The sequence below is a fragment of the Epinephelus fuscoguttatus genome, linkage group LG4 (assembly GCF_011397635.1).
Source record: "Epinephelus fuscoguttatus linkage group LG4, E.fuscoguttatus.final_Chr_v1".
NCBI classification, from domain to species: domain Eukaryota; kingdom Metazoa; phylum Chordata; class Actinopteri; order Perciformes; family Serranidae; genus Epinephelus; species Epinephelus fuscoguttatus.
Window position 1 is genome coordinate 34,590,629 of NC_064755.1, and position 19,732 is coordinate 34,610,360.

At 40.1% G+C, this 19,732-nt stretch overlaps 1 protein-coding gene across 4 annotated transcripts in view; it reads left to right on the forward strand.

Moving 5' to 3' along the window:
• LOC125887739 (AP-3 complex subunit beta-2) overlaps positions 1 to 18,094 on the forward strand; it is a 71,177-nt gene extending 53,083 nt beyond the window's left edge. For all 4 annotated transcript variants that reach the window (XM_049574780.1, XM_049574781.1, XM_049574778.1 and 1 more), the window contains 9 exons: positions 57 to 237; positions 1,543 to 1,708; positions 1,877 to 1,964; positions 2,240 to 2,349; positions 2,514 to 2,742; positions 4,556 to 4,640; positions 4,957 to 5,054; positions 13,084 to 13,222; positions 14,748 to 18,094. In XM_049574780.1, the coding sequence (XP_049430737.1) occupies positions 57 to 237; positions 1,543 to 1,708; positions 1,877 to 1,964; positions 2,240 to 2,349; positions 2,514 to 2,742; positions 4,556 to 4,640; positions 4,957 to 5,054; positions 13,084 to 13,222; positions 14,748 to 14,898 (1,247 nt within the window). In that variant the 3' untranslated portion in view covers positions 14,899 to 18,094. The remainder of the gene's footprint in view (positions 1 to 56; positions 238 to 1,542; positions 1,709 to 1,876; positions 1,965 to 2,239; positions 2,350 to 2,513; positions 2,743 to 4,555; positions 4,641 to 4,956; positions 5,055 to 13,083; positions 13,223 to 14,747) is intronic.
• The last annotated feature ends 1,638 nt before the right edge of the window (positions 18,095 to 19,732 follow it).

A 19,732-nucleotide genomic window follows, 5' to 3' on the forward strand; every position in this document is an offset into this window, starting at 1 on the left:
AGTTAACTGACACGTTCGCCCGCTGACCTCTGATCTTTGACCTTTCCCCCCGTCAGAGTCGGACTCTGCCAGCGGCTCTGAGAGTGGCAGTGGCAGCGAGGACAGCGGGTCGGGATCAGAGAGTGAAGAGAGCGAGGAAGGCTCCGAGTCTGAGGATGAGGAGGAGGATGAGGAGGAGGAGAAGGACAAGAAGAAGAAAAAGAAGGAATTAAAGAAGCCGGTGCAAGAAAGTGAAAGGTAGCACACTTTTTTTTAGGTTTGAACACCGATCATTGAGATCATGTGACTCCAACCTTTTGTATTAACTTTACTTAATTTATAATATTTCATTTTGTGCACGGTTATCTCCGATTCATCCTGAGGTCGTGGAACGAATATTTTGACATCTTTCATTTGTTGTGGTCACTTCATTTAAAATATTTTCATTGAGGTAAAGAAGATTAAACAGACAGTATATTGTTGTGTTAGTGCTAATTTCCATTTATATAAAATATATATATATATATATATATATATATATGAGAATTATAATTTTTTTTTATGTACATTCACAGAAATGAAACAGATGATATAAAAGATGCAGGACTGTATTTTAAAATTGAAACAATAAGCAAATTAAAAAGGGTTTTTTTTGGGTTTTTTTTTTCCAAAATAAAGGAAAAATTGGCAAAGATAAAACAAATGTGTGGATATAATGAAGAGACAAGAATAGGACCCAAATTCAGATAACTCAGTAAATGTGTTGTGGTCACTTTACTCGTTTCTGGGTGCCTTTGTGCCTAATTTTCACTCACTGGCCACTTTATTAGGTACACCTGTAAGAGAGTAACACAAATAGCTAATCAGCCAATCACGTGGCAGCAACTCAGTGGATTGCGGCATGTAGACATGGTCAAGACGACCTGCTGAAGTTCAAACCGAGCATCAGAACGGGGAAGAAAGGTGATTTAAGTGACTTTGGCATGGTTGTTGGTGCCAGACGGGCTGATCTACTGGGATTTTCACACACAACCATCTCTAGGGTTTAGAGAGGATGGTCCCAAAAAGAGAAAATATCCAGTGAGCAGCAGTTCTCTGGGTGAAAATGCCTTGTTGATGCCAGAAGTCAGAGGTCACCTTCAATGTGGACCAGAATCTCTGAGGAATGTTTCCAGCACCTTGTTGAATCTATGCCACCAAGAATTAAGGGAGTGCTGAAGCCAAAAGGGGGTCAACTTGGTGCAAGCAAGGTGTACCTAATAAAGTGGCCGGTGGGTGTGGTTTAGTTTGATTGGTAGTTTGATATTTTGCTCATTTCTGTGTGAACTACCACTGCTCAGGTCTTTCATTTACATTAAATGTATAGTACATAATCTTTAATACTTGTTTGTTTCATTTTTTTCTCACTATGTTTATGTTATGCACCAATACACCAGGGTAAATTCTTAGTATGTGAAAACCTACTTGGCAATAAAATGGATTATAGGTTAGATACAGTAGAATCTGTCTGATCCCTGATAATAATTACAACTCCAGGATCCTAAATAAAACCTTTCTTTCCAGCGAGCAGAGCAGTGAAGAAGAAGAGAGGAAGCATGACAGGAAGAGTAAACAACGTAAGAGCGACTCAGAGTCTGAATCTGACGATGAGGACGAGAGCGAGTCTGAAAGCAGCCAATCAGAGTCCGAAGACTCTGAGTCTGAGACAGAGGTCAAAAAGAAAAAAAAGGTATCGAAAACACACCCCACAATGTTAAATGGTGAATTCAGGTCCTCGTCTACAAATAAAACAAAATAACTCCCTGGTTGACTCGTGGACCAAGCGCTCCTGTGTTTAGAGTTCACACAGTAATGTGAAAATCTTCATTCATGTCAGTGTTCTTTCATCTCTTTCCAGGCAGCTGAATCAAAACCTCCGTCTAAACCTGTCAAGAAGGAGAGCAAGAAAGAGAAGAAAGAAATGTCTCTGCTCGACCTCGATGATTGTGAGTTTTTCTTCTCACCTCTGTTGACTTCCTGCTCTTGAAAGAGAATACAGAAGTAATGACGCCGACTTCAGTGAGGAGAAGTCAGTGAACAAGGTTGTTTGCAAACCTTGTGATTGTTTGTCGGAGTCGCAGTAAGTGCACTTGACTGTGCCGAGTCAAAACTAAAACTTTGCTCCCACAAGAGATAATATAATGAATAGATGAACAGAGTCAGGGCTAAATTTGGGGACGTCCTTGGGGAATGTGTCTCACACTAACGTCTCTCTTTCCAGTCGAACCTGCTCCCTCTCCTCAAGTCACACCCGTCAACACCTTCCTGTCCAACAGCCTTGTGACCGACCTGGAGGGACTGTCTCTGTCTGACGCTGTTCTCTCTCCAGCAGTAAGTACATCAAGGGTCTGTCACCTCCCTGGTGTCTGTCTTCACACAGTGGGGCTCTGACTGGTACACGGCTTTGTTAGAAAAAATTTACAAAAGCAGCTCACATGCCGATATCTGATAATTGATATCAACCTTTTCTTCATCTCCTCTTCCTCTGCCCACAGACCATCGCTCCCTCCAGTGCACTGAAGAGCTACGAGCTGCTGCACCGGATCACAGGGGAGGGTCTGTCGGTGGAGTACTGCTTCAGCCGACAGCCGTTCAGCCCTGACGGCAACATGGTGGCGGTGCAGATGCAGTTCACCAACAACGCCACCTCCGAGACCAAGAACCTGCACATGGAGGACGTGAAGCTCCAGTCTGGGATGAGGGTGAAAGAGTTTTCTGAGATTGGTGAGTGACACTTTGGCCTGGTCTGACAGGAACTTTTTATTTGATCCAAACAAAGCACCAGCATTTATTTTGCTGTCATAAAGAAACAAACAAACCCAGGAACATGCTCAGAGGATGCAGGCGGCCGTCGCCAGTGCCTGTTTTTCTGAAGTGAAAATTTTATTATGCATCTCTGAAAAGTCATGGAAAAGTTTTGATATTTTGCCCATGAAGATGTGTGGAAACTCTGATAAGTCATTGTAACTGGCTGACAGCTAACATTATGCTAGCTAACATTTACAACGGCGACAGTGCTAACAGAGCTAACTGTAAACTTGGGGGAAGGGAAGGGTGGGCATTATGCTTCTGCGATGACAGCTTCCTGCCACCGTGTGTCAGGGCAGCATTATTAGTGGTACTGCCATATGAGCGCAGTGCAGAGCTAACCAGTGGGATACACACGCAGGGACTCACGTGCACTAACATACACACACAGCTGGCTAAAAACAAAGAACGGAGCAGCTCAGTTTACAGCACACACAGAGGTAGCGAGACAACATTCTGTGCTCAGGATGCCATTGCTCCACTATATCTTCACATAGCAAATAGTTGTTTGCTGCTATATTAATGTTCTGAATGTTGTAAATAGAACCCTAACTTCATACAGATAGGCATACCCAGAACACTCGGTTACAATTTGGGGAATGTGGGCGACACAACGTAGTATCCCGATATTTTTTGTCTGGCAATATCTTATCGTCACATATTGCCATGTATTGATTTTTACATTTTTTTTTAATTATATAACTTTTAATATCACAAATACAAATTGAACTTAAGGTGGCGAGATGAACAGACTGAAAACTTTATCTTATTAGATAAAACATATGTTGGCAAAGTTTTCATTTTGGGTTATAATTTACCTTTGAAAAAAGGTAATAGGTTGCAATGTATTTTATTGCAATACTCCGCATTTTGCAACATATTTAAAATCGCAGTAATACTGAATTGTGATTTAAGTGTCATGATGATATTGTATCGTGGATCCTCCGGTGATTCCAGCTCCTAGTAACAATAGCATTACACTGGCATAGATCTGCACTTTTCTAGTCTTCGAGATTTTTAATGTACAAGTTGAAATTTGTGCCTGATAATGATGCTAGAGGAACACAAAGTTACCGTTAAGAATCAATCAAAGTCCTGTGTGAACAAATGCATTTTAAAGCATAAAACTACAAAATAACACATAACAAGTGCGTGTGAAAGTGTAGAATAGATCAGTGTTTAACATTCAGAACAAAATAAAACAGGAAAAAGTATAAAATGCAGGTGAAGGAAGATACAACAGAAAAGAAGCAAATCATGTGAATAAAAGTGGTTACATGGTAATGAGATATGTTTTACCCCGTTTGTACAAATTGCTAGCGTTGTGTCCTGATGCCCCAATACATGCACATGCTAAATACACACTTTATGTACCATTTATAAATTCTCACACTTTAATGTCATTGTAGTTACTATACAGGAATGAAAATACAACTAGGAAATAATTCAATCGATGAGCCAAAAGACATCCATCAAACTGCAACTTTGTAATGAAGAAAGCAGAAATGAAAATGTCTTTATGACACATCAGGGTTTTTGTCATATTGGAGCTGTTATTTTAAAGTATTTCAGTTTTTGTGCAGCTCAACCAATCACGCATTTTTTAGTTTCCATGATGCTGTGTTGAACACGTTTAATCTCAGATCAAAGATTCTGGCCGCAGGTGTATGTTGTTTTTTGTTGGTACGTGTGTCAACCCTGTTGTCTTTTTGTTGCTGTGCGTTGACAGAGCTGCTGCCAGCAGGTGAAACAGCCACAGCCGTGATGGGCATCGATTTCTGTGACTCAACACAAGCTGCAAACTTCCAGCTGTGGTGAGATGGATTGTGTGTTTCAGTGTGCAGACCTCCTGCCGTCCTCTCGTTGTACTGTGTGAAAACAGACACAGGGCTGCTGCTCTCTATCATAAACCTTACAACTGTTAAAACTGTTAGTGCTGCATGTATCTGCAGGGCAAGTGAAATATTGTTTTAGACTCACAACTGTGATGTTTCATCCCACCAGGATTTGCATAGAGCACTAAGGAAAGATATTAGTAGTGAAGTTTAGATCACATCAGTTGTTCTTTCAGAAAATGAAGAATAATTCCTTACACTGCAGTTGTTGTTTTTTTCGCATCTCCATTTTCAGCACTCACACCAGGAAATTCTTCGTGTCGATTCAGCCGCCGGTCGGGGAGCTGATGAGGCCCGTCTTCCTGACAGAGAATGAGTTTAAAAAGGAGCAAGGTGAGTTATCAAAGGAAATTAAATGACTCTATTAAAGAATATAGAATTTAAAAACACTGAATTTACAGTCTTCATATTAAACAATTAAATAAAAATAGAAAAGGGCGTTATAGTAGCTACTGCTGGACGTCTGTACTGTGAAGAGGCGCATACACAAGTGATTTCTCATTTTTATTTCCTTAATACTTCTATCTGTTCATTTAGCAACTTCATAATTCATTTATATTTTCAAGCAAAGAAAGTGTGGTAACATCGGGGGTGGGAATCTTCAGACACCTCACGATTCAATGATAAAACGATTATTGTTGCATCAAAATTTTTGATTTCTATATTATTTATTTCTCTCACTGTGTCACCCCTCACTAATTTAAAACATAACATACTGTATTTGTGGTGATCCATAATTAAATAAACAGATTACTGTACTTGCATACAGTGCGGCTCTTGTCTAGGTCTGTTTTCCATTTAACTTCATAGAAGCCAAAATGCGTCCACACCAGAGCTTATCCACACTGTTTTAAATAACATAATTTTGAAAAGTTAACTGCATTAACTAATGAGGTAATTAATCCGGAAGCTCCTTACAGACTCCTGCATGTATGAGAATAACAAAATGAGGGTGAGTCGGCGTGCTCTGCTGTGTAGTTTAGCATCTCCAGCAGTGGAGAGCAGCCCTTCTGCTGTACATTAGCTTTGTGTAAACCTAAAGGTGCGGACACTCCAAACCGACATCAAAGAACTAGTGGCGCTGAAAGCCAACTGTTGCGTCGTCTACGTCGCCTCACATCGCCCTGTGTCAGTTGCATTTGAACACACTACACGGACTACATCCAACGGCCAAGTGCCGTACATTCTGCGCCTGCGTGAGAGAGAGCGGAGAGAGAGAGTGGTACATCCTGTCAGCCGAGGGGTTTCCTATCTGTGCAGCCGAGTACCGCAGCACCTCCACGGACTATTACATTCAGACGGTCCTGGTGTTTCCTCCACAGGCTCCACTTCACTCAGCTGCCCGATAAACCCGCTGCTTCTTCCCACTTTAACCTGAATAACAAACCAGGGCTCGGTGCTCCGGTTGGATCCAAACAGAGAGCCGGGGCTAGCTGGGAAGCTAGTTAGCCCTGGTTTCAATACAGGCAGATTCACTCACTACAGAGGCGAGGAAATAAAACCTGAACAGCAAATCAGAGTGATCTCTCTCACCGACAAGCTCCGCCGCCACTTCAACATGCTCAATTGGCCAAAAAGCCGCTGACGCCAAAGTGCCGACAGTGCAGGACACACCGCAAAAACTAGGCCGACAGACGCTCACCAATGGCCTGACTTTGGTCGACAGCCAACCGTCGGCTTGGTGTGTCGGCCTTAAGATGCTGAGCAGGTGGATGCAGGGTTTTTGATGTAAAACAGACTCAGGATAGTTATTTTCTTTACTAATGAGTCGGTTTGAGTTGTTTAATACAGCAGCATGTGTTTATCAGCCGGTCTTGTTTGTTTACGTTACTGCTGATTAGGGTTGCAGCGATATACCGGTTTCAAGTTATACTGTGATATATAAGCTCAAAATAATCATACCGTGTACATTTGCTAATCTTAGATATTGGGGAAAAAAAACGCTAACTGGAAGTTGAATCTCCTCTGTATTTTAGTTATTTTCTAAGGGGTGACTTTTTACACATACTTCCATTACCACATTTCAAGTTTGAATCATAGTAATAAAATGTTACCATTCCATTTTCATTCCTTTAAGGGTCATTATGACTGATAATGATATAAATTGTTTAATTCTGTGAAACCGCAATATTTTCTGAGACGAATATGGTACTGTGAAAATCTCATACTGTTGCAACCCTATTGCTGATCACTGCTCCCCTCCATTGACTTACTTCACATTCTTCCTGTAAATGTAATTATTTAGACATTGAATTAAAACAAGCTGGCAACAGCTGCCTTTGTGAAGATGAATTACAAGTTATCTCTGTCCGGGTGCTACACTGCCCTTGCAGCTGAGTTCTGCCTCTTTTTCTTCCATCAACATCACGTTATTCATAAATACTAAGATAGTCAATTACTGATATTTGTAAATTGATGCCAAATCATCCACGTCAGCATCATGATGCATCTAAGATTTGATTATATCCCTCACCTCTAGTTGACATGGGCATAAACATAAATTATGGGCTGTTTTTAATAGGCGCATATATGTCGTCCATTTTCCCCAGTATTTTACATATTGATGAAAGTGTAATATTACGGTAAAGGTCAGTATCTCCATTTCATTTTACTGACTATTACAGTCCAGTTGTTCTTTACTGGACGGCCTGATAGCACGCAGTCACTTCTCTGTTACGACTTTCTTGCTAACAGCCAAATAAATTTTAAAGAGATATTTATCCTGAGACATGAGTTTTTGTGGGATTTTGTTCAGTTATAAAGTGACAAAAGAGCAATGAAGCTCTGAATTCTGATTGTAGGTATTCATCTGCTGTGGATATATGTTCTTGCTCAACAGGCATTGGAGTCTCATGGTTTGTTTCAGTAAATCAGACCGTTGTCGGGTAAAACCTGCTGCGCCTTTGTTGATCAGAGACAATCTGAAGTCTACATACAGTAACTGAATATGGAAACTGATAAAAATGACGGTAAATAAATTAAGGAGGAAACATTTTTAAAACTGAGCAAAAAGTGTATTCATTTTACATCAGGAGGAACTGAAGTCAACATCTCTTCTTTCTCATCAGCAGCATTTATTTTAAGATTTTGTACCTTTTGATGAAGCTGTTAAAACAATTAATGTCAAGAATGATGATTTCATCACTAAAAAAAATACCTTAAAATAAATGCAACACCTGGAATCACTCATACAGTTTTTTTGTTATAATGTGTGTGAATTGATTTGTGTTTATTCATCAAGGCAACAGTCACAGTCTGTTAATAATCGTACTGCATGCTGTTTCTTTATTTCAAACTGTTTGCTGCACAACAGCTTCATCAGTGCAGGAAACTAAATGTCTGTCAATACCCACATTTACATCTACTGCGAGTATTGTGAGATATTTCTTGTAATCATGTCCTGTCGAGGTTTATCAGTCTTCACTGGAACACGCGTCATAATGATAATGAGTCCCTTCCTATGGCACATGGCTCCATCAAGATCTGTAGACAGACCTTTATTTAATTGCCACTAATGAACAAATGTATGACAAGACACAGCATCACAGTTACATTCACGTGATGATTAAACAGGAGGAGCAATATGATAAAGATGTAAAATTGAGTTATCTAAAAGCGCGTAACTCTACTTTACATAAGAGAGTGAACGTTGGAGCTTATCAGTACTATGGTCTTTGATAATTTATCCCCAAAGCTCGTTTAATACCAGGTTTCGGTACCCTAACCCTACCAGAGATAGAGAGTGAACTGCATTTGATGGCAGTGCTTGAATAGCAGCTTTCTCTGCAGGATTCTCCATCATTAAATCAGACTTTCACTGAAGGGACGTGTATGCACATCTGCATTTGTAGAACTGCTATTGGAGACGACCTATGATTGGTTAGAATCTCCCGTCACAGACTAGATTTTCCAAAGCCTGAAAACAGAGCCAAGAGAAGGTGCAGGAGTTTAATTTTCTCTAAGTTCACTTGAATTGACCCTTCCCTAAGTCCCACCCGCTGACTCACACTGGCCAATGATAACGTAGCATCAGACCGGCTCAGACCAGGGTCCGACAACAACACAGCTGTGCTCCATTCGCTCTAATGCAGTCGTTTCAGAGTTCCTTCATTTTCAGGCTGGTTTTGTGGATTTGGACCTAAATGTTGTGCCTGGGGCACGTCGTGTATTAATGATACTCGTTACCTGGAGAGGTTGGAAAAAGATACACGTTTCTTCCCTGTTCCAAAACCAAAATCAAACCCTGAAAAGTGTAGGGTTAGCTAGCTAGCTACTGAAGATATAGCCTACTGAATGTATACACATGCTGCTTTTGCTTTTTAATGATTATAACAGTGAAACAAAGACCAACCCTGCTGTACAGGAACCAGTGAAGGGAAGCAGGGAAACTTAGCTGATATTCAACCAGCTCTGTGTCATCACAGTGTGTGCAAAGAACAGTGCTTGTTCCCCAACAGTCTGGCCAAACACTGTTCATCTACACACACTGTGATGCCACACAGCTGGTTCAATATCAGCAAAGTTTCCCTTTATATTCATTGTCTTGTGTGGCGATCAGCAGTGATGTGGTGGTTCACTTTTACACTGTGATCTGTAGCCTATAGTTCGGCTTTAGCTTCTAACTGTCTTTGTCTTTTTAACCTGTTGTTGCTGCTGAGTCAGTTTGACATCCTGGATATATCCTTCAAACACAGACTGTAGACCCCTCTGTCTGCTTCTCTCTGGAATCACTCTTTCATTTTTCCAAATATATGATAATATTTCTTCAGGGAGTGCAGTTAGTTACAGTGTGGGCTCCATGCTTACTCCGACAGCTTGTCGGACCACCACAAAGGGGCGGGGCTTAGTGTAAGATCAATTACAAAATGCTAATGCTGGGATTTTTGCCCAGTGAAGCCAAAATGAAACTGCCTACTCCAGCTTTAAATGTACTGCGTGTTGGTATATTTCTGATGTGGACACACTTGTGTACCACACAAGAAATCAAGACTGTGAGTGTGGGTATTGGGACAGACCCTCTGTGTTTACTGGCCACTTTAAATACACTAAATACATACAACATGAACAAAGTGTTTATCAGAGCAGCTACAGACAACAGCATGTTTCTGTTGTTTGGTATTCATTTCCCATCCTGACTAACACTGAGCAACTTCTGAGCTCTTTAAACATGTGTCATATCCACGGTTCCTCCCTCTTCGTACTGTCCCCCATAGAGAAGCTATTACTAGGTAAGTTCTTAGATTTGTTTTTCCCAGCCATCTGTGTGCCCACCTGCCTTTAAGCCAGCCTCACACAGACCCCCCTCCTCCCCCCCCCCCCCTCCTCTAACGCCTCCAGCTGACTCCCCCTCCTCCCCTCCTGCCTTGGTAATCAACACTTTAACTGCACCTCTGTGTCTGTAGCTGCAGACAGACTCACCTGCACTAACCTGCATCTTATCAAAAGGCCGCTCACACTCTGCTACACCAGGAATGACTGAAAATGCTCATCCACTGATCCCGACTCACTCTTCAAGCACCGTGTGAACAAAAAATCATGACATCAGGCTCGATCACACTGCTGATCACCACTGACCATGTTGGGAATCTGAAGTGTTGCAATGTCACAATGTTTGTTGTGCATTTAAACATCGTAAGCACAAAACATTTCTGTGATTTGCAGGTTGAAAGACATCTTGACATCTTCTTATATTTGATTAAAAAGTAAAAGCTTCTTTTTTTAAGACGGCTTGGTTCCAATAACGTGCAACTAACAGTTATTTTCATTAGCAATTAATCTGCTGATTTTCTACTAACTGATTAGCCTTTTTTGGCTAAGATCCCCTAAAGCTGAGCTTCGTCTACGTGTAACCACTTGTCACAGGTTGCATACATTTTCCTGTTAAGGGTTTTTGTAGAGTTTTTTCTTATCTGAATCAGGGGTCTAAGGACAGATTGTGCAGTATGCTGTACAGATAATGAAGCCCATTGAGGCAAATTTGTGATACCAACACAACACCACTTTATCCTGTTAAAACAAAACCCACAACTTCGATTAATTTCTATGAAAAACCCTTTTGATTCTTTTGATCTGAGGACCCTTACGGACTAAAGGAATATGAATAACTTACAGGATAATCGAGGAATGGACACATAGTTTGAGGTAATTAGCAACCTACCTCTGCCTGGCAACCAGACCAGTGACCAATTGCACAAAACACCTTAAGGTTTCTCTTTAAGTATGACACTTAAGGCTTAATTTCTCCTCAGCTGAGGGACTTGCCTAGTTGCACAGAAACCCTTCAAAGGTTTTCTCAGTTAAGGAAAAACGTCACCTCACTTACTGCGTTGAAAGAGATTATACAGCAGTAAAAGTTTGCTTGTACTCAGGCTCGTGATGTCTGTTATCTTCTCACAAAGTTGACTTATAGTTAATGAAAAAATGTCAGAAGAAAATAAGACAAGAAAACCATATTGGTCAGAGGAGGAAAATATTATACCTCTGGAGGCATACAATCATAGGAAGCACAAACTATAAAGGAAATTTGATCCCCAAATACCAGAAAACAGAAACGATTATAGGAAGATGCAACAGAAATTAATTCACTCAGATCTATAGTGTAAAATCAAAAGTGTATCCACTGGGTTCTCCTGGTTGCAGAATATTCCTTGGGTGTGTTAGTTTTTTCATTTATCACCATAAACTTGGTCATGTTACAGTTAAGATAGAGTCAGAGGTACCTTAAAGCTATAGTGCGTAACTTCTGTCACCTCCCAGTGGATAATGTGTTATTACAACTAATAACCCGGCGGCACTTCCATGTACACAGAGTAATACTCGCCACACACCGTGTAAACAGAGTAACACTTGCTTCACACCGTGTACACAATGCTACACAATGTGGCGAACACCAGGCTGCTAACATTACATTATGTTCATAGCACCATTTCCAAGAAAATAATGAAGTACTACGTCCAGTACATGTAACAGCAACACATACTACTCATAATATAATTATAAACCAAGTCACTTACTTATCCAACAGCAGCAAGGCAACATCCGTGTCTGCCCTCAGCCCAATTTTTTCCTTCAGGGCTCTCCACCGAGGAAAAGCGGCGCCAATACAAATCCTTGTTTGCCTTCTCTGTCGGTCACTTTCCTTCTTTGCTAATAGACCTTCAGCCGAACGTCCAGGCTTTTTCTTTGTGGTAGGATCCACTTCTGAACTGTGTCTCGGCCGCTTCTCCGCCATGTTGCTTTCTCTTTCTACCTGCGCTCTACCTCTTGCTATGACACTCTCCGCTCTTCCTCCCCCTCCCTTCTTGTTGTGAGGAAGCATTTCCTGTGCGCCAGCGCGGGAATGTCACCGGTCGACACGCAAACTAAAAATGATATATATTGAAAAATACAGCGAGATGTTAAGAGCCGATCGGCTTAATCAGCATTGTGTCATCTCCTCTAGTAGTGGCTTGGGTGAAACGGACATTTACGGACCTGTAGAAGTTACGCACTATAGCTTTAAGTTTTTTTTTTTTAAGCTTGCTTTGGCTGCTAAGGTCTCTTGTGGAATGAATATTTCTGAATGCACCGCTCACATCATCTTCCTCCATTGTCTGAAACAAGTCAACAGAACTTGCTAGCTAATGTCTGTGGACAATTGTTTTGCCTCCAGCTAAGCCCCGCCCACCCAAAAAATGTCAGACTGTTTACCAACAGTGAAAGGATCTACAGCAAATGGCACTGTTTTTAATTTAATGAGAGTTCTTATTTAAACAAAGGCATATTTCCAAGTTGGCAATCACTCATAAGGGCCCCACTGACTGACTGTCTGTAATCAAGACATGCCAACCAAATTTAGGAAGGTTTCTCAACCAGACGTCTTAATGTCTTTTGACCTGCAAATCTCAAAATCGATACAAATTAAAGTTTAAGTTCTTAAAGGGAAACTGCCTTGGTTCAAAATATCTAACATCCAAACTATGTGGAAACCTCATAAACAATCTGCTTCTTTATTGCTTTGAATTCAGCGACAGACCTGAGTCCATCTCCGCCTGTGTTCAGTGGGAAGCATCAGTGCATTCCAGTTTCAGTAGTCGTTGATGTACTGAGTCTTACATCACTAGTGTCACAGCCCTGTATACAGTATCTGTGTATAATACTGTATATGTCTGTAGCTGGTAGACAAATAATTGATTTAATTTGACATCCTAAATAAGGAAGCACTGTACTGAGTCCCCACACTGATACTGTACCAGCAGCACCCTGTCATGTGTCGCTGTGTTATTAATGACTGCTTTGCATTAATGTTACTGGGAGAGAGAAAACAAGCAGCAGCTTTAAGACCTTTCGCAGTCTGACCAGTGCTCTGCTCACTCCTCTACAGGTCAGCTAATGGGTATGAACGAGATCACGGAGAAGCTAACCCTGGATGCAAAGTGCCGGAACGAACACGCTATTGTCCAGAGGGTGACCACCGCCGCCAACCTCAGCAGAGTCCCCTGTGGGTCAGATAAAGAGTGCAGGTGAGAGGAGCAGAGGAAATGTCAGTGGGAACGTCCCCCAAAATCTGCTGTGATGATGCTGATCAGTGGTGTCTTGAGATTCTATTTGTGTTCACACATATCAGGTTCAGATTTCAATCAGTTAGAGCTACTGTGTGTGATCTGTTTTAGTAGATGAATTGTACATGTAACATGAATACACACGGGCCCACTGTCAGTGGCTGGAGTACATTTCAGCTTTAAAGGTTCTCATTTATAAAACAGTGCATAGGCTCCATACAAAAAGACAAAAATGGCGTGCGCCCAAAAAGAAATTCACAATTTCTACAATCAGGCTTCCACCTCACCATCTGCATCGCCAATTTCCCATCTCCAAAATGTTGGTAAGCATGGGTCAAAGTTTCTCCCATCAAGTCTGTTTTTATACGTCACTTTTTTCTGTGGGAAGTGGTATATGCCTCTTTTAGGCCTCGTTTTGAGCAATGTGTACGCAATGTTTATAAATGAGACCCCAGAGGTGGAAGAAGTACTCAGATCTTTTATTTTAAAGTTGACTTCTGTATTTTTCCAACCTGGACCCTATTTTTCTATGTTTTTGTTTCTAAGTGACTAATGGGAACAACAATTTTTTAAATCAGTCCAGCAATGAGAAAGCCATCAATTTACATTCACTGAAAGTGCTTGTTTTTGCCACTGACAGGATCAGATTGTTATTTTAAGTGTCAAACAACTTACGGAAAGGATCGTTACAGAGGTCGATCTTTTTGGAAAAGAGTACAATCCTTTTTGTTTGACCAGAAACAACCTCGATGTTATTGTCGTCAAACCCACCAGACTCCATTTAAATAAACAGTAATTTAAGCCAGTTTAAACCCAGCATAATCTTACATCTAACTGGGTGAATGTAGGGTTTATTCCAGCCAAATCAGAGCTGGTGATTGATGGAACAGTTGACAGACGAACCAAGACGACTTTTGTGAGTTTTATTTTGTTTCTGTAGAATTTGAATTAAGTGTGTTTGATGATGATAAAAACACTCATTACTTAAATGGAGTCTGGTGGGTTTGGCAATAACAATTTTAGGGCTGTTTCAGGGGAAACAAAAAGGATTCTACTCTTTAACAAAAAGGTCTGTCTTTGTAATAGCTCTATCCATAATGTTGTCGGACACTTAGAATAACAATTTGAGCCCGTCAGTGGCCAAAAAGCACTTACAGTAAACATAAATTTACAGTGCCAAATGCCCTCTTACGCTTCTGCCGTCTGCAGCAGTCTCACTTAATAGTGGACTGATTTCAAAAATTGTTGTTCCCATTAGTCACTTAGACACAAAAATATTGAACTTAACCCTTTAAATAAAAGTTGCAGTCCTGAAGTGTAGAAACACTATTTTACATGTAAAAGTCCTTTTTTATTTTTGTTGCTGACCATTGATAAACCTGCTGATCGTGTGTCCCTCTTTATTCTGTGGCTTCATCTTTACTTCCAATCTTTGCTGCTTTGACCTCAGTCCTCCTGTTCCTCCTCCTGATCATCCTGTCCACAGGTTCGCCGGCAGGACGGTGACCAGCAGCAGCCTGGTGTTGGTCACCGTGGCGACCAAAGAGGAAGGAGCCGCCCAGCTGACGGTCAACTGTGAGAAAATGGTGATCGGCACGATGCTGGTGAAGGACATCCTCCTGGCTCTGACGCAGTGACGTGTGACCTTTTTGCCCTCTGCCGCCCCCCCTCGCCCCAACACGCCTCTCACATGTCATCCATCACACGTGTAGCATCTCCTCCATTCTCCTGTTAGCAGCATCGGCGAGGAAGTTTCCAGAATGTTTTAACTCCAGTTTGTTGTCTGTTCAGGAGCCCTCTACTTTTACAAATTACTCCTTTATTTACTGAATGCCACAGTTGTACGTGATATTTACGACAATCAGACATGACCTGATATGAAATCCCTCCCTGACATGACTTCATCCAAATATAGATAGGTTGGAACGTATTTTTTCTTCCCAGAGCCGATTTATTGGACTCCAGTTTCTGAATTAACCTAAATTTGATTTGTGTATCTTTTAAACTTGAAATCTACTTAAATGAAAAGCAGAATTTGCTCATTGTATAAACAGGACCGGAGACAAGCTTGAAGGTTCAAACGTTTATAGAACACAAGGTCCACTTACTTTATGTTTTGAAGGCTTTCAGCTACAGTTTGTGGTCTTCCTCTCGGCAGATGGAGTGACTTGTTTGTTGTGGACTGAGACTGACTGAAGGCAAGGCGAGTTTATCTGTATAGCACCTTTTAACAACAGTGCAACTCAAAGTGCTTAAAGGGCGGGTCCATTATTTATTTATTTATTTATTTAGAGGGTTTCAAGGGCCGTTGTGAGCATTTATACTTGTGCGGTGGTGTGTCTGTGTCACTCTGCAGTTACACCTCCAGAACACTAGTCGATGGTGGGGTTGTTTCTGTGAAGTGCTGTAAAGTTTAATTGATTGAAAACAGACAAACACATTTTCCCCACAAATACAACATGCTAATGTTTTTAGCACAAGCCTATGGCATTTTACATTGTATAAATTAGCCTAGCAGCTAGCAGACTTTTCCTCTACTCATATAAAACCAGGGACAACAGCAACATTTTCAGCTTACAGAAATAGACAGGGGATCTGCATCGCCATGACGTGTAGTTACGTTTCTGGGGAGGTGCACATGAGGTTACTTAGTCAGTTGAAGCTCACCTAAATTTTTCTGGGAGTTTGTTCCATATAATGTGACACAGAGAAGTTAATGAATGCTGTTTAGTTTTGACTCTGGGAACAAGTAAGAAGATCCAGCAGTTCATTATGTAGCAACAGATCAGAGATGTGTCACAGCATCAACTGAGAGGACGTTAATGTCTTGATGACTCGGAGAAGCATAAATGAGACCATTCGCATCCAATGATAACACTCCAAAATATGAACAGCTTCATTATTTCAATGTTATGTACTAAGGTTATGTGATAGAGACTCCATCTGTTGAAGAAGGCCGTGAGATTTTTTTCGAGTGTTTCAAACACACAGTGAGTGAACTTTGTGTTAAGAATTAATTCATCAAAACAAAAAGGTCTTTTCTTTCTCTTAAAAAATAATCCATTTTTCACCCATAAAATTAAGTTTATTTTAAAATGTTTTAGCTTGTTAGTTTTTAGCAATCAGACTATTTTAAGATGTAGTTAATATAAGTAATAGATTACACTGTAGTACAAATTCCCCTCAAAACACCACGATAAAACTCAGACTGTCAGGTCAGTAAATCACTCATTCAGTTATTTGAAGTACTTGAATGTAGCACGAAGGCTCGACTGAGACAATGACTACCTATAACTGAATCATTTTGGCACAATAAATCAATAACTGCTCCGCCGGGGATCAAAGACGGACCTTCATCTCAAACTCGCCGTCATAGTGCACATGTTCATCACAACAAGAGGGGCGTTTATAAAAACTGAAGATGTATAAATGTTACTGTATGTATTGCAACATGTAATACAGTACTGCTATAAGTAAGTTGTGATGTGTGTGTGTGTGAGTGAGTGTGTGTGTGAGTGAGTGTGTGTGTGTGTGTGTGTGTGATGACACTGAATACTGACCTGTCAAACATTAAACCTGCTGAATGACTCAAAGTGACACTCAACTTGAAATCATCATGAAGCACATAAAGAAAATAACATATAGGAGATAAAGAAACTAAGACAAGTGTTACAGGACACAAAGATTTTCAACACTTTAAATATTACATTAAATTATCGATTTAGAGATTTGTCTTGTTCAAATTATGGCAGAATTGTAGAAAATGAAAATTATTTCTAGGGTTTCTATTAACACTGATTAATCATTATTTAATAATCTGTTAATTAATATTTTCTTGATTTTTCATTGGCCCATAAAATGTGAGAAAATATCAGTTTAATATCACAGGAAATTGATTTAACACTCATTCTTAAAAACTGGGACAAAACCTTATTTCGTGCTTTTTGATTTTTACGCTACAATTAGGGTGGGAAAAAAATATTTAAAAAGATCAGTCTTGATAATTAAACCTTGTAATGGGCCTTTTTTTCCTCAAGTAGCATACATAACAATAACAATTATAATAATACTTGATTTGTATAGCATTTTTTTAAAACAGTTACAAAGTCCTTTATGAGATAAATAAAATAGTGTACACCATCAAGATAAAAATATTGAACATAGGCTAAGACCAGATAAATCAGTATGTAATAAAAATAAATAAATAAATAAATAATAAAATTGATTTAAAAAAAAAACTACACACATGATAGTTGTCAGAGGTCAGATCTAATGAGGCTGATGTCTTATGGAGTTACCAAGAGTTCTCTTAAAGGTAGGATCTGGAGGATTTTCAAACAAAACAAAATATAGACATATACAAATGAAATCCTGCTTAATCATCACCTGTGGGCTTCTACTCGTGTGGTGGTGACTCTGTTTGCAGAGCTCCTGCCCTTTGACTGTATTTTGATATTTTTGTGAGCTCGGACCGCTTCTGGGCGGAGATTTACCCAGCCAATGAGAGACCGCAGGTGCCGTGCCTGAACGTGTCCGAACGTGCGAGCCTTGCCTGAACCTCTTCTGTGAAGCCTTTTTCCGTACCTCCAGGCTCCGTACACCCGGGAGAGTTGAGCCTGATAGGAGGGGCCGGATTTGAATGTGTGTTTACAAACAGCAACTGGAAAATCCTCCAGACCCTACCTTTAATGCTAAGCAAAATACTCATTTTCAAACTTTAATTTGTATTTAGTTTTGATTTAGAGCAGCTACAGAGTTAACATGTTATGGTTGAGACACACCTGACAGCAACTTTATTTAATTAATGTATCCTAAAATATTAAAGAGATAGTGCACCCAAAAATGAAAATTCAGCCATTATCTACTCACCCATATGCTGAGGGAGGCTCAGGTGAAGTTTTAGAGTCCTCACATCCCTTGCGGAGATCCCAGGGGAGAGGGGGTAGCAACACAACTCCACCTAATGCAGGCTTAAGGTGCCCCAGATTCAAACGTCCAAAAAACACATAATTGAAACCACAAAATATCTCCATACTGTTCATGTGTTTTCGCTGGTCTCGCGTGCAAGCGTGCGCACATTAGCGCAGTGTACAGAGGGGCAGTTAGAGCTACAGGCTACACTGAGGCTAAAAACAGAGTTCAAATTATGTTTTTCCAAACAACTTTTTATGTCGGGGCTTCAGGACACTTGGATCACTACGGACGAGCAGTATGGAGATATTTTGTGCTTTCAGTTATGTGCTCTTGGACGTTTGAATCTGGGGCGCCGTCAGCCTCCATTAGGTGGAGTTGTGTTGCTACCTCCTCTCCCCTGGGATCTCCGCAAGTGATGTGAGGACTCTAAAACTTCACCTGAGCCTCCCTCGGCATATGGGTGAGTAGATAATGGCTGAATTTTCATTTTTGGGTGCACTATCCCTTTAAGTTTACCAGGAAGTGAGACAGGAGTCCACAGGATGTAGCTAACCCCTGATTAAATTATGTTTTTGTAAAGATCTGATGAAGTTGACAAAAATCTGGAACACATCTTTAAAGGGCCGACATCTTTATATTAAAAAAAAAGCCTATTTTCACACAAAGATAATTATAACAGTACATTTACACACCAGCGTTATCAGTATGTACTGTCATTTTTGGATTTTGAAGGCTTTAAACACATTTTTTAATTGTTTGAAATTGTGAATTCTTGTCTGGAACAAAGGCTGTTTTCTGGCACAGGGCAAGTTAATAAGTTAAAAAAAACATTAAAGCATATCAAAATATCTAATAAATCATTTATTTCATATATATAAATACTTTAACAATAATGTTTTACCACAGAAACCAAGTAGGTGTGTTGCTAATATTTTTAAGGGTTTGTCCCAGTTCTCAAGAATGGGTATCAAATTAAAACTTTGCAAATATTTTAATTTGAATAGCTGAAACCAGAGCTTTTTTCAGTATTTTTGGGTTAAAAAATAAGTTAAAACAAAAACAAAATGTCTGCCAGTTGTTTAATGTTTTTAACTTTTTAAATTCACAATGCAAATTTTGCCCTTAATCCGACCTTAAATGGATTTTTAAATGAATAATAATCACATTTTTGGGAATATTTGCTTTCTTGTGGGTTGTTAGATGAAGGAGATCACCACTATGCTCATGCTTAACAGTGTTATCAATCTTACGTGACTTTCGGCAAGACAGCAAATTTATTCAAATTAATTCAACATGTCTTACATTGAAAATAATACCCAGAGATTATAGAGTACATTTGAACCAGTGCTCATGATAACGTCAAACAATATAAGTTGATTGTTACCTTGATGTCATTGAGACTGATTTCATGCCTTCTTACTGTATTTTGATTTCAGGTCAGAGGTCATGTGGCTTCTCTTCTGTTTCGGACCCTCATGTGTCCGGCAGCTGCACGTTTCTTATCTTTAACACGTTATTTATTTATTGTTTATTTACTGTTGAACACTGTGTTTACCA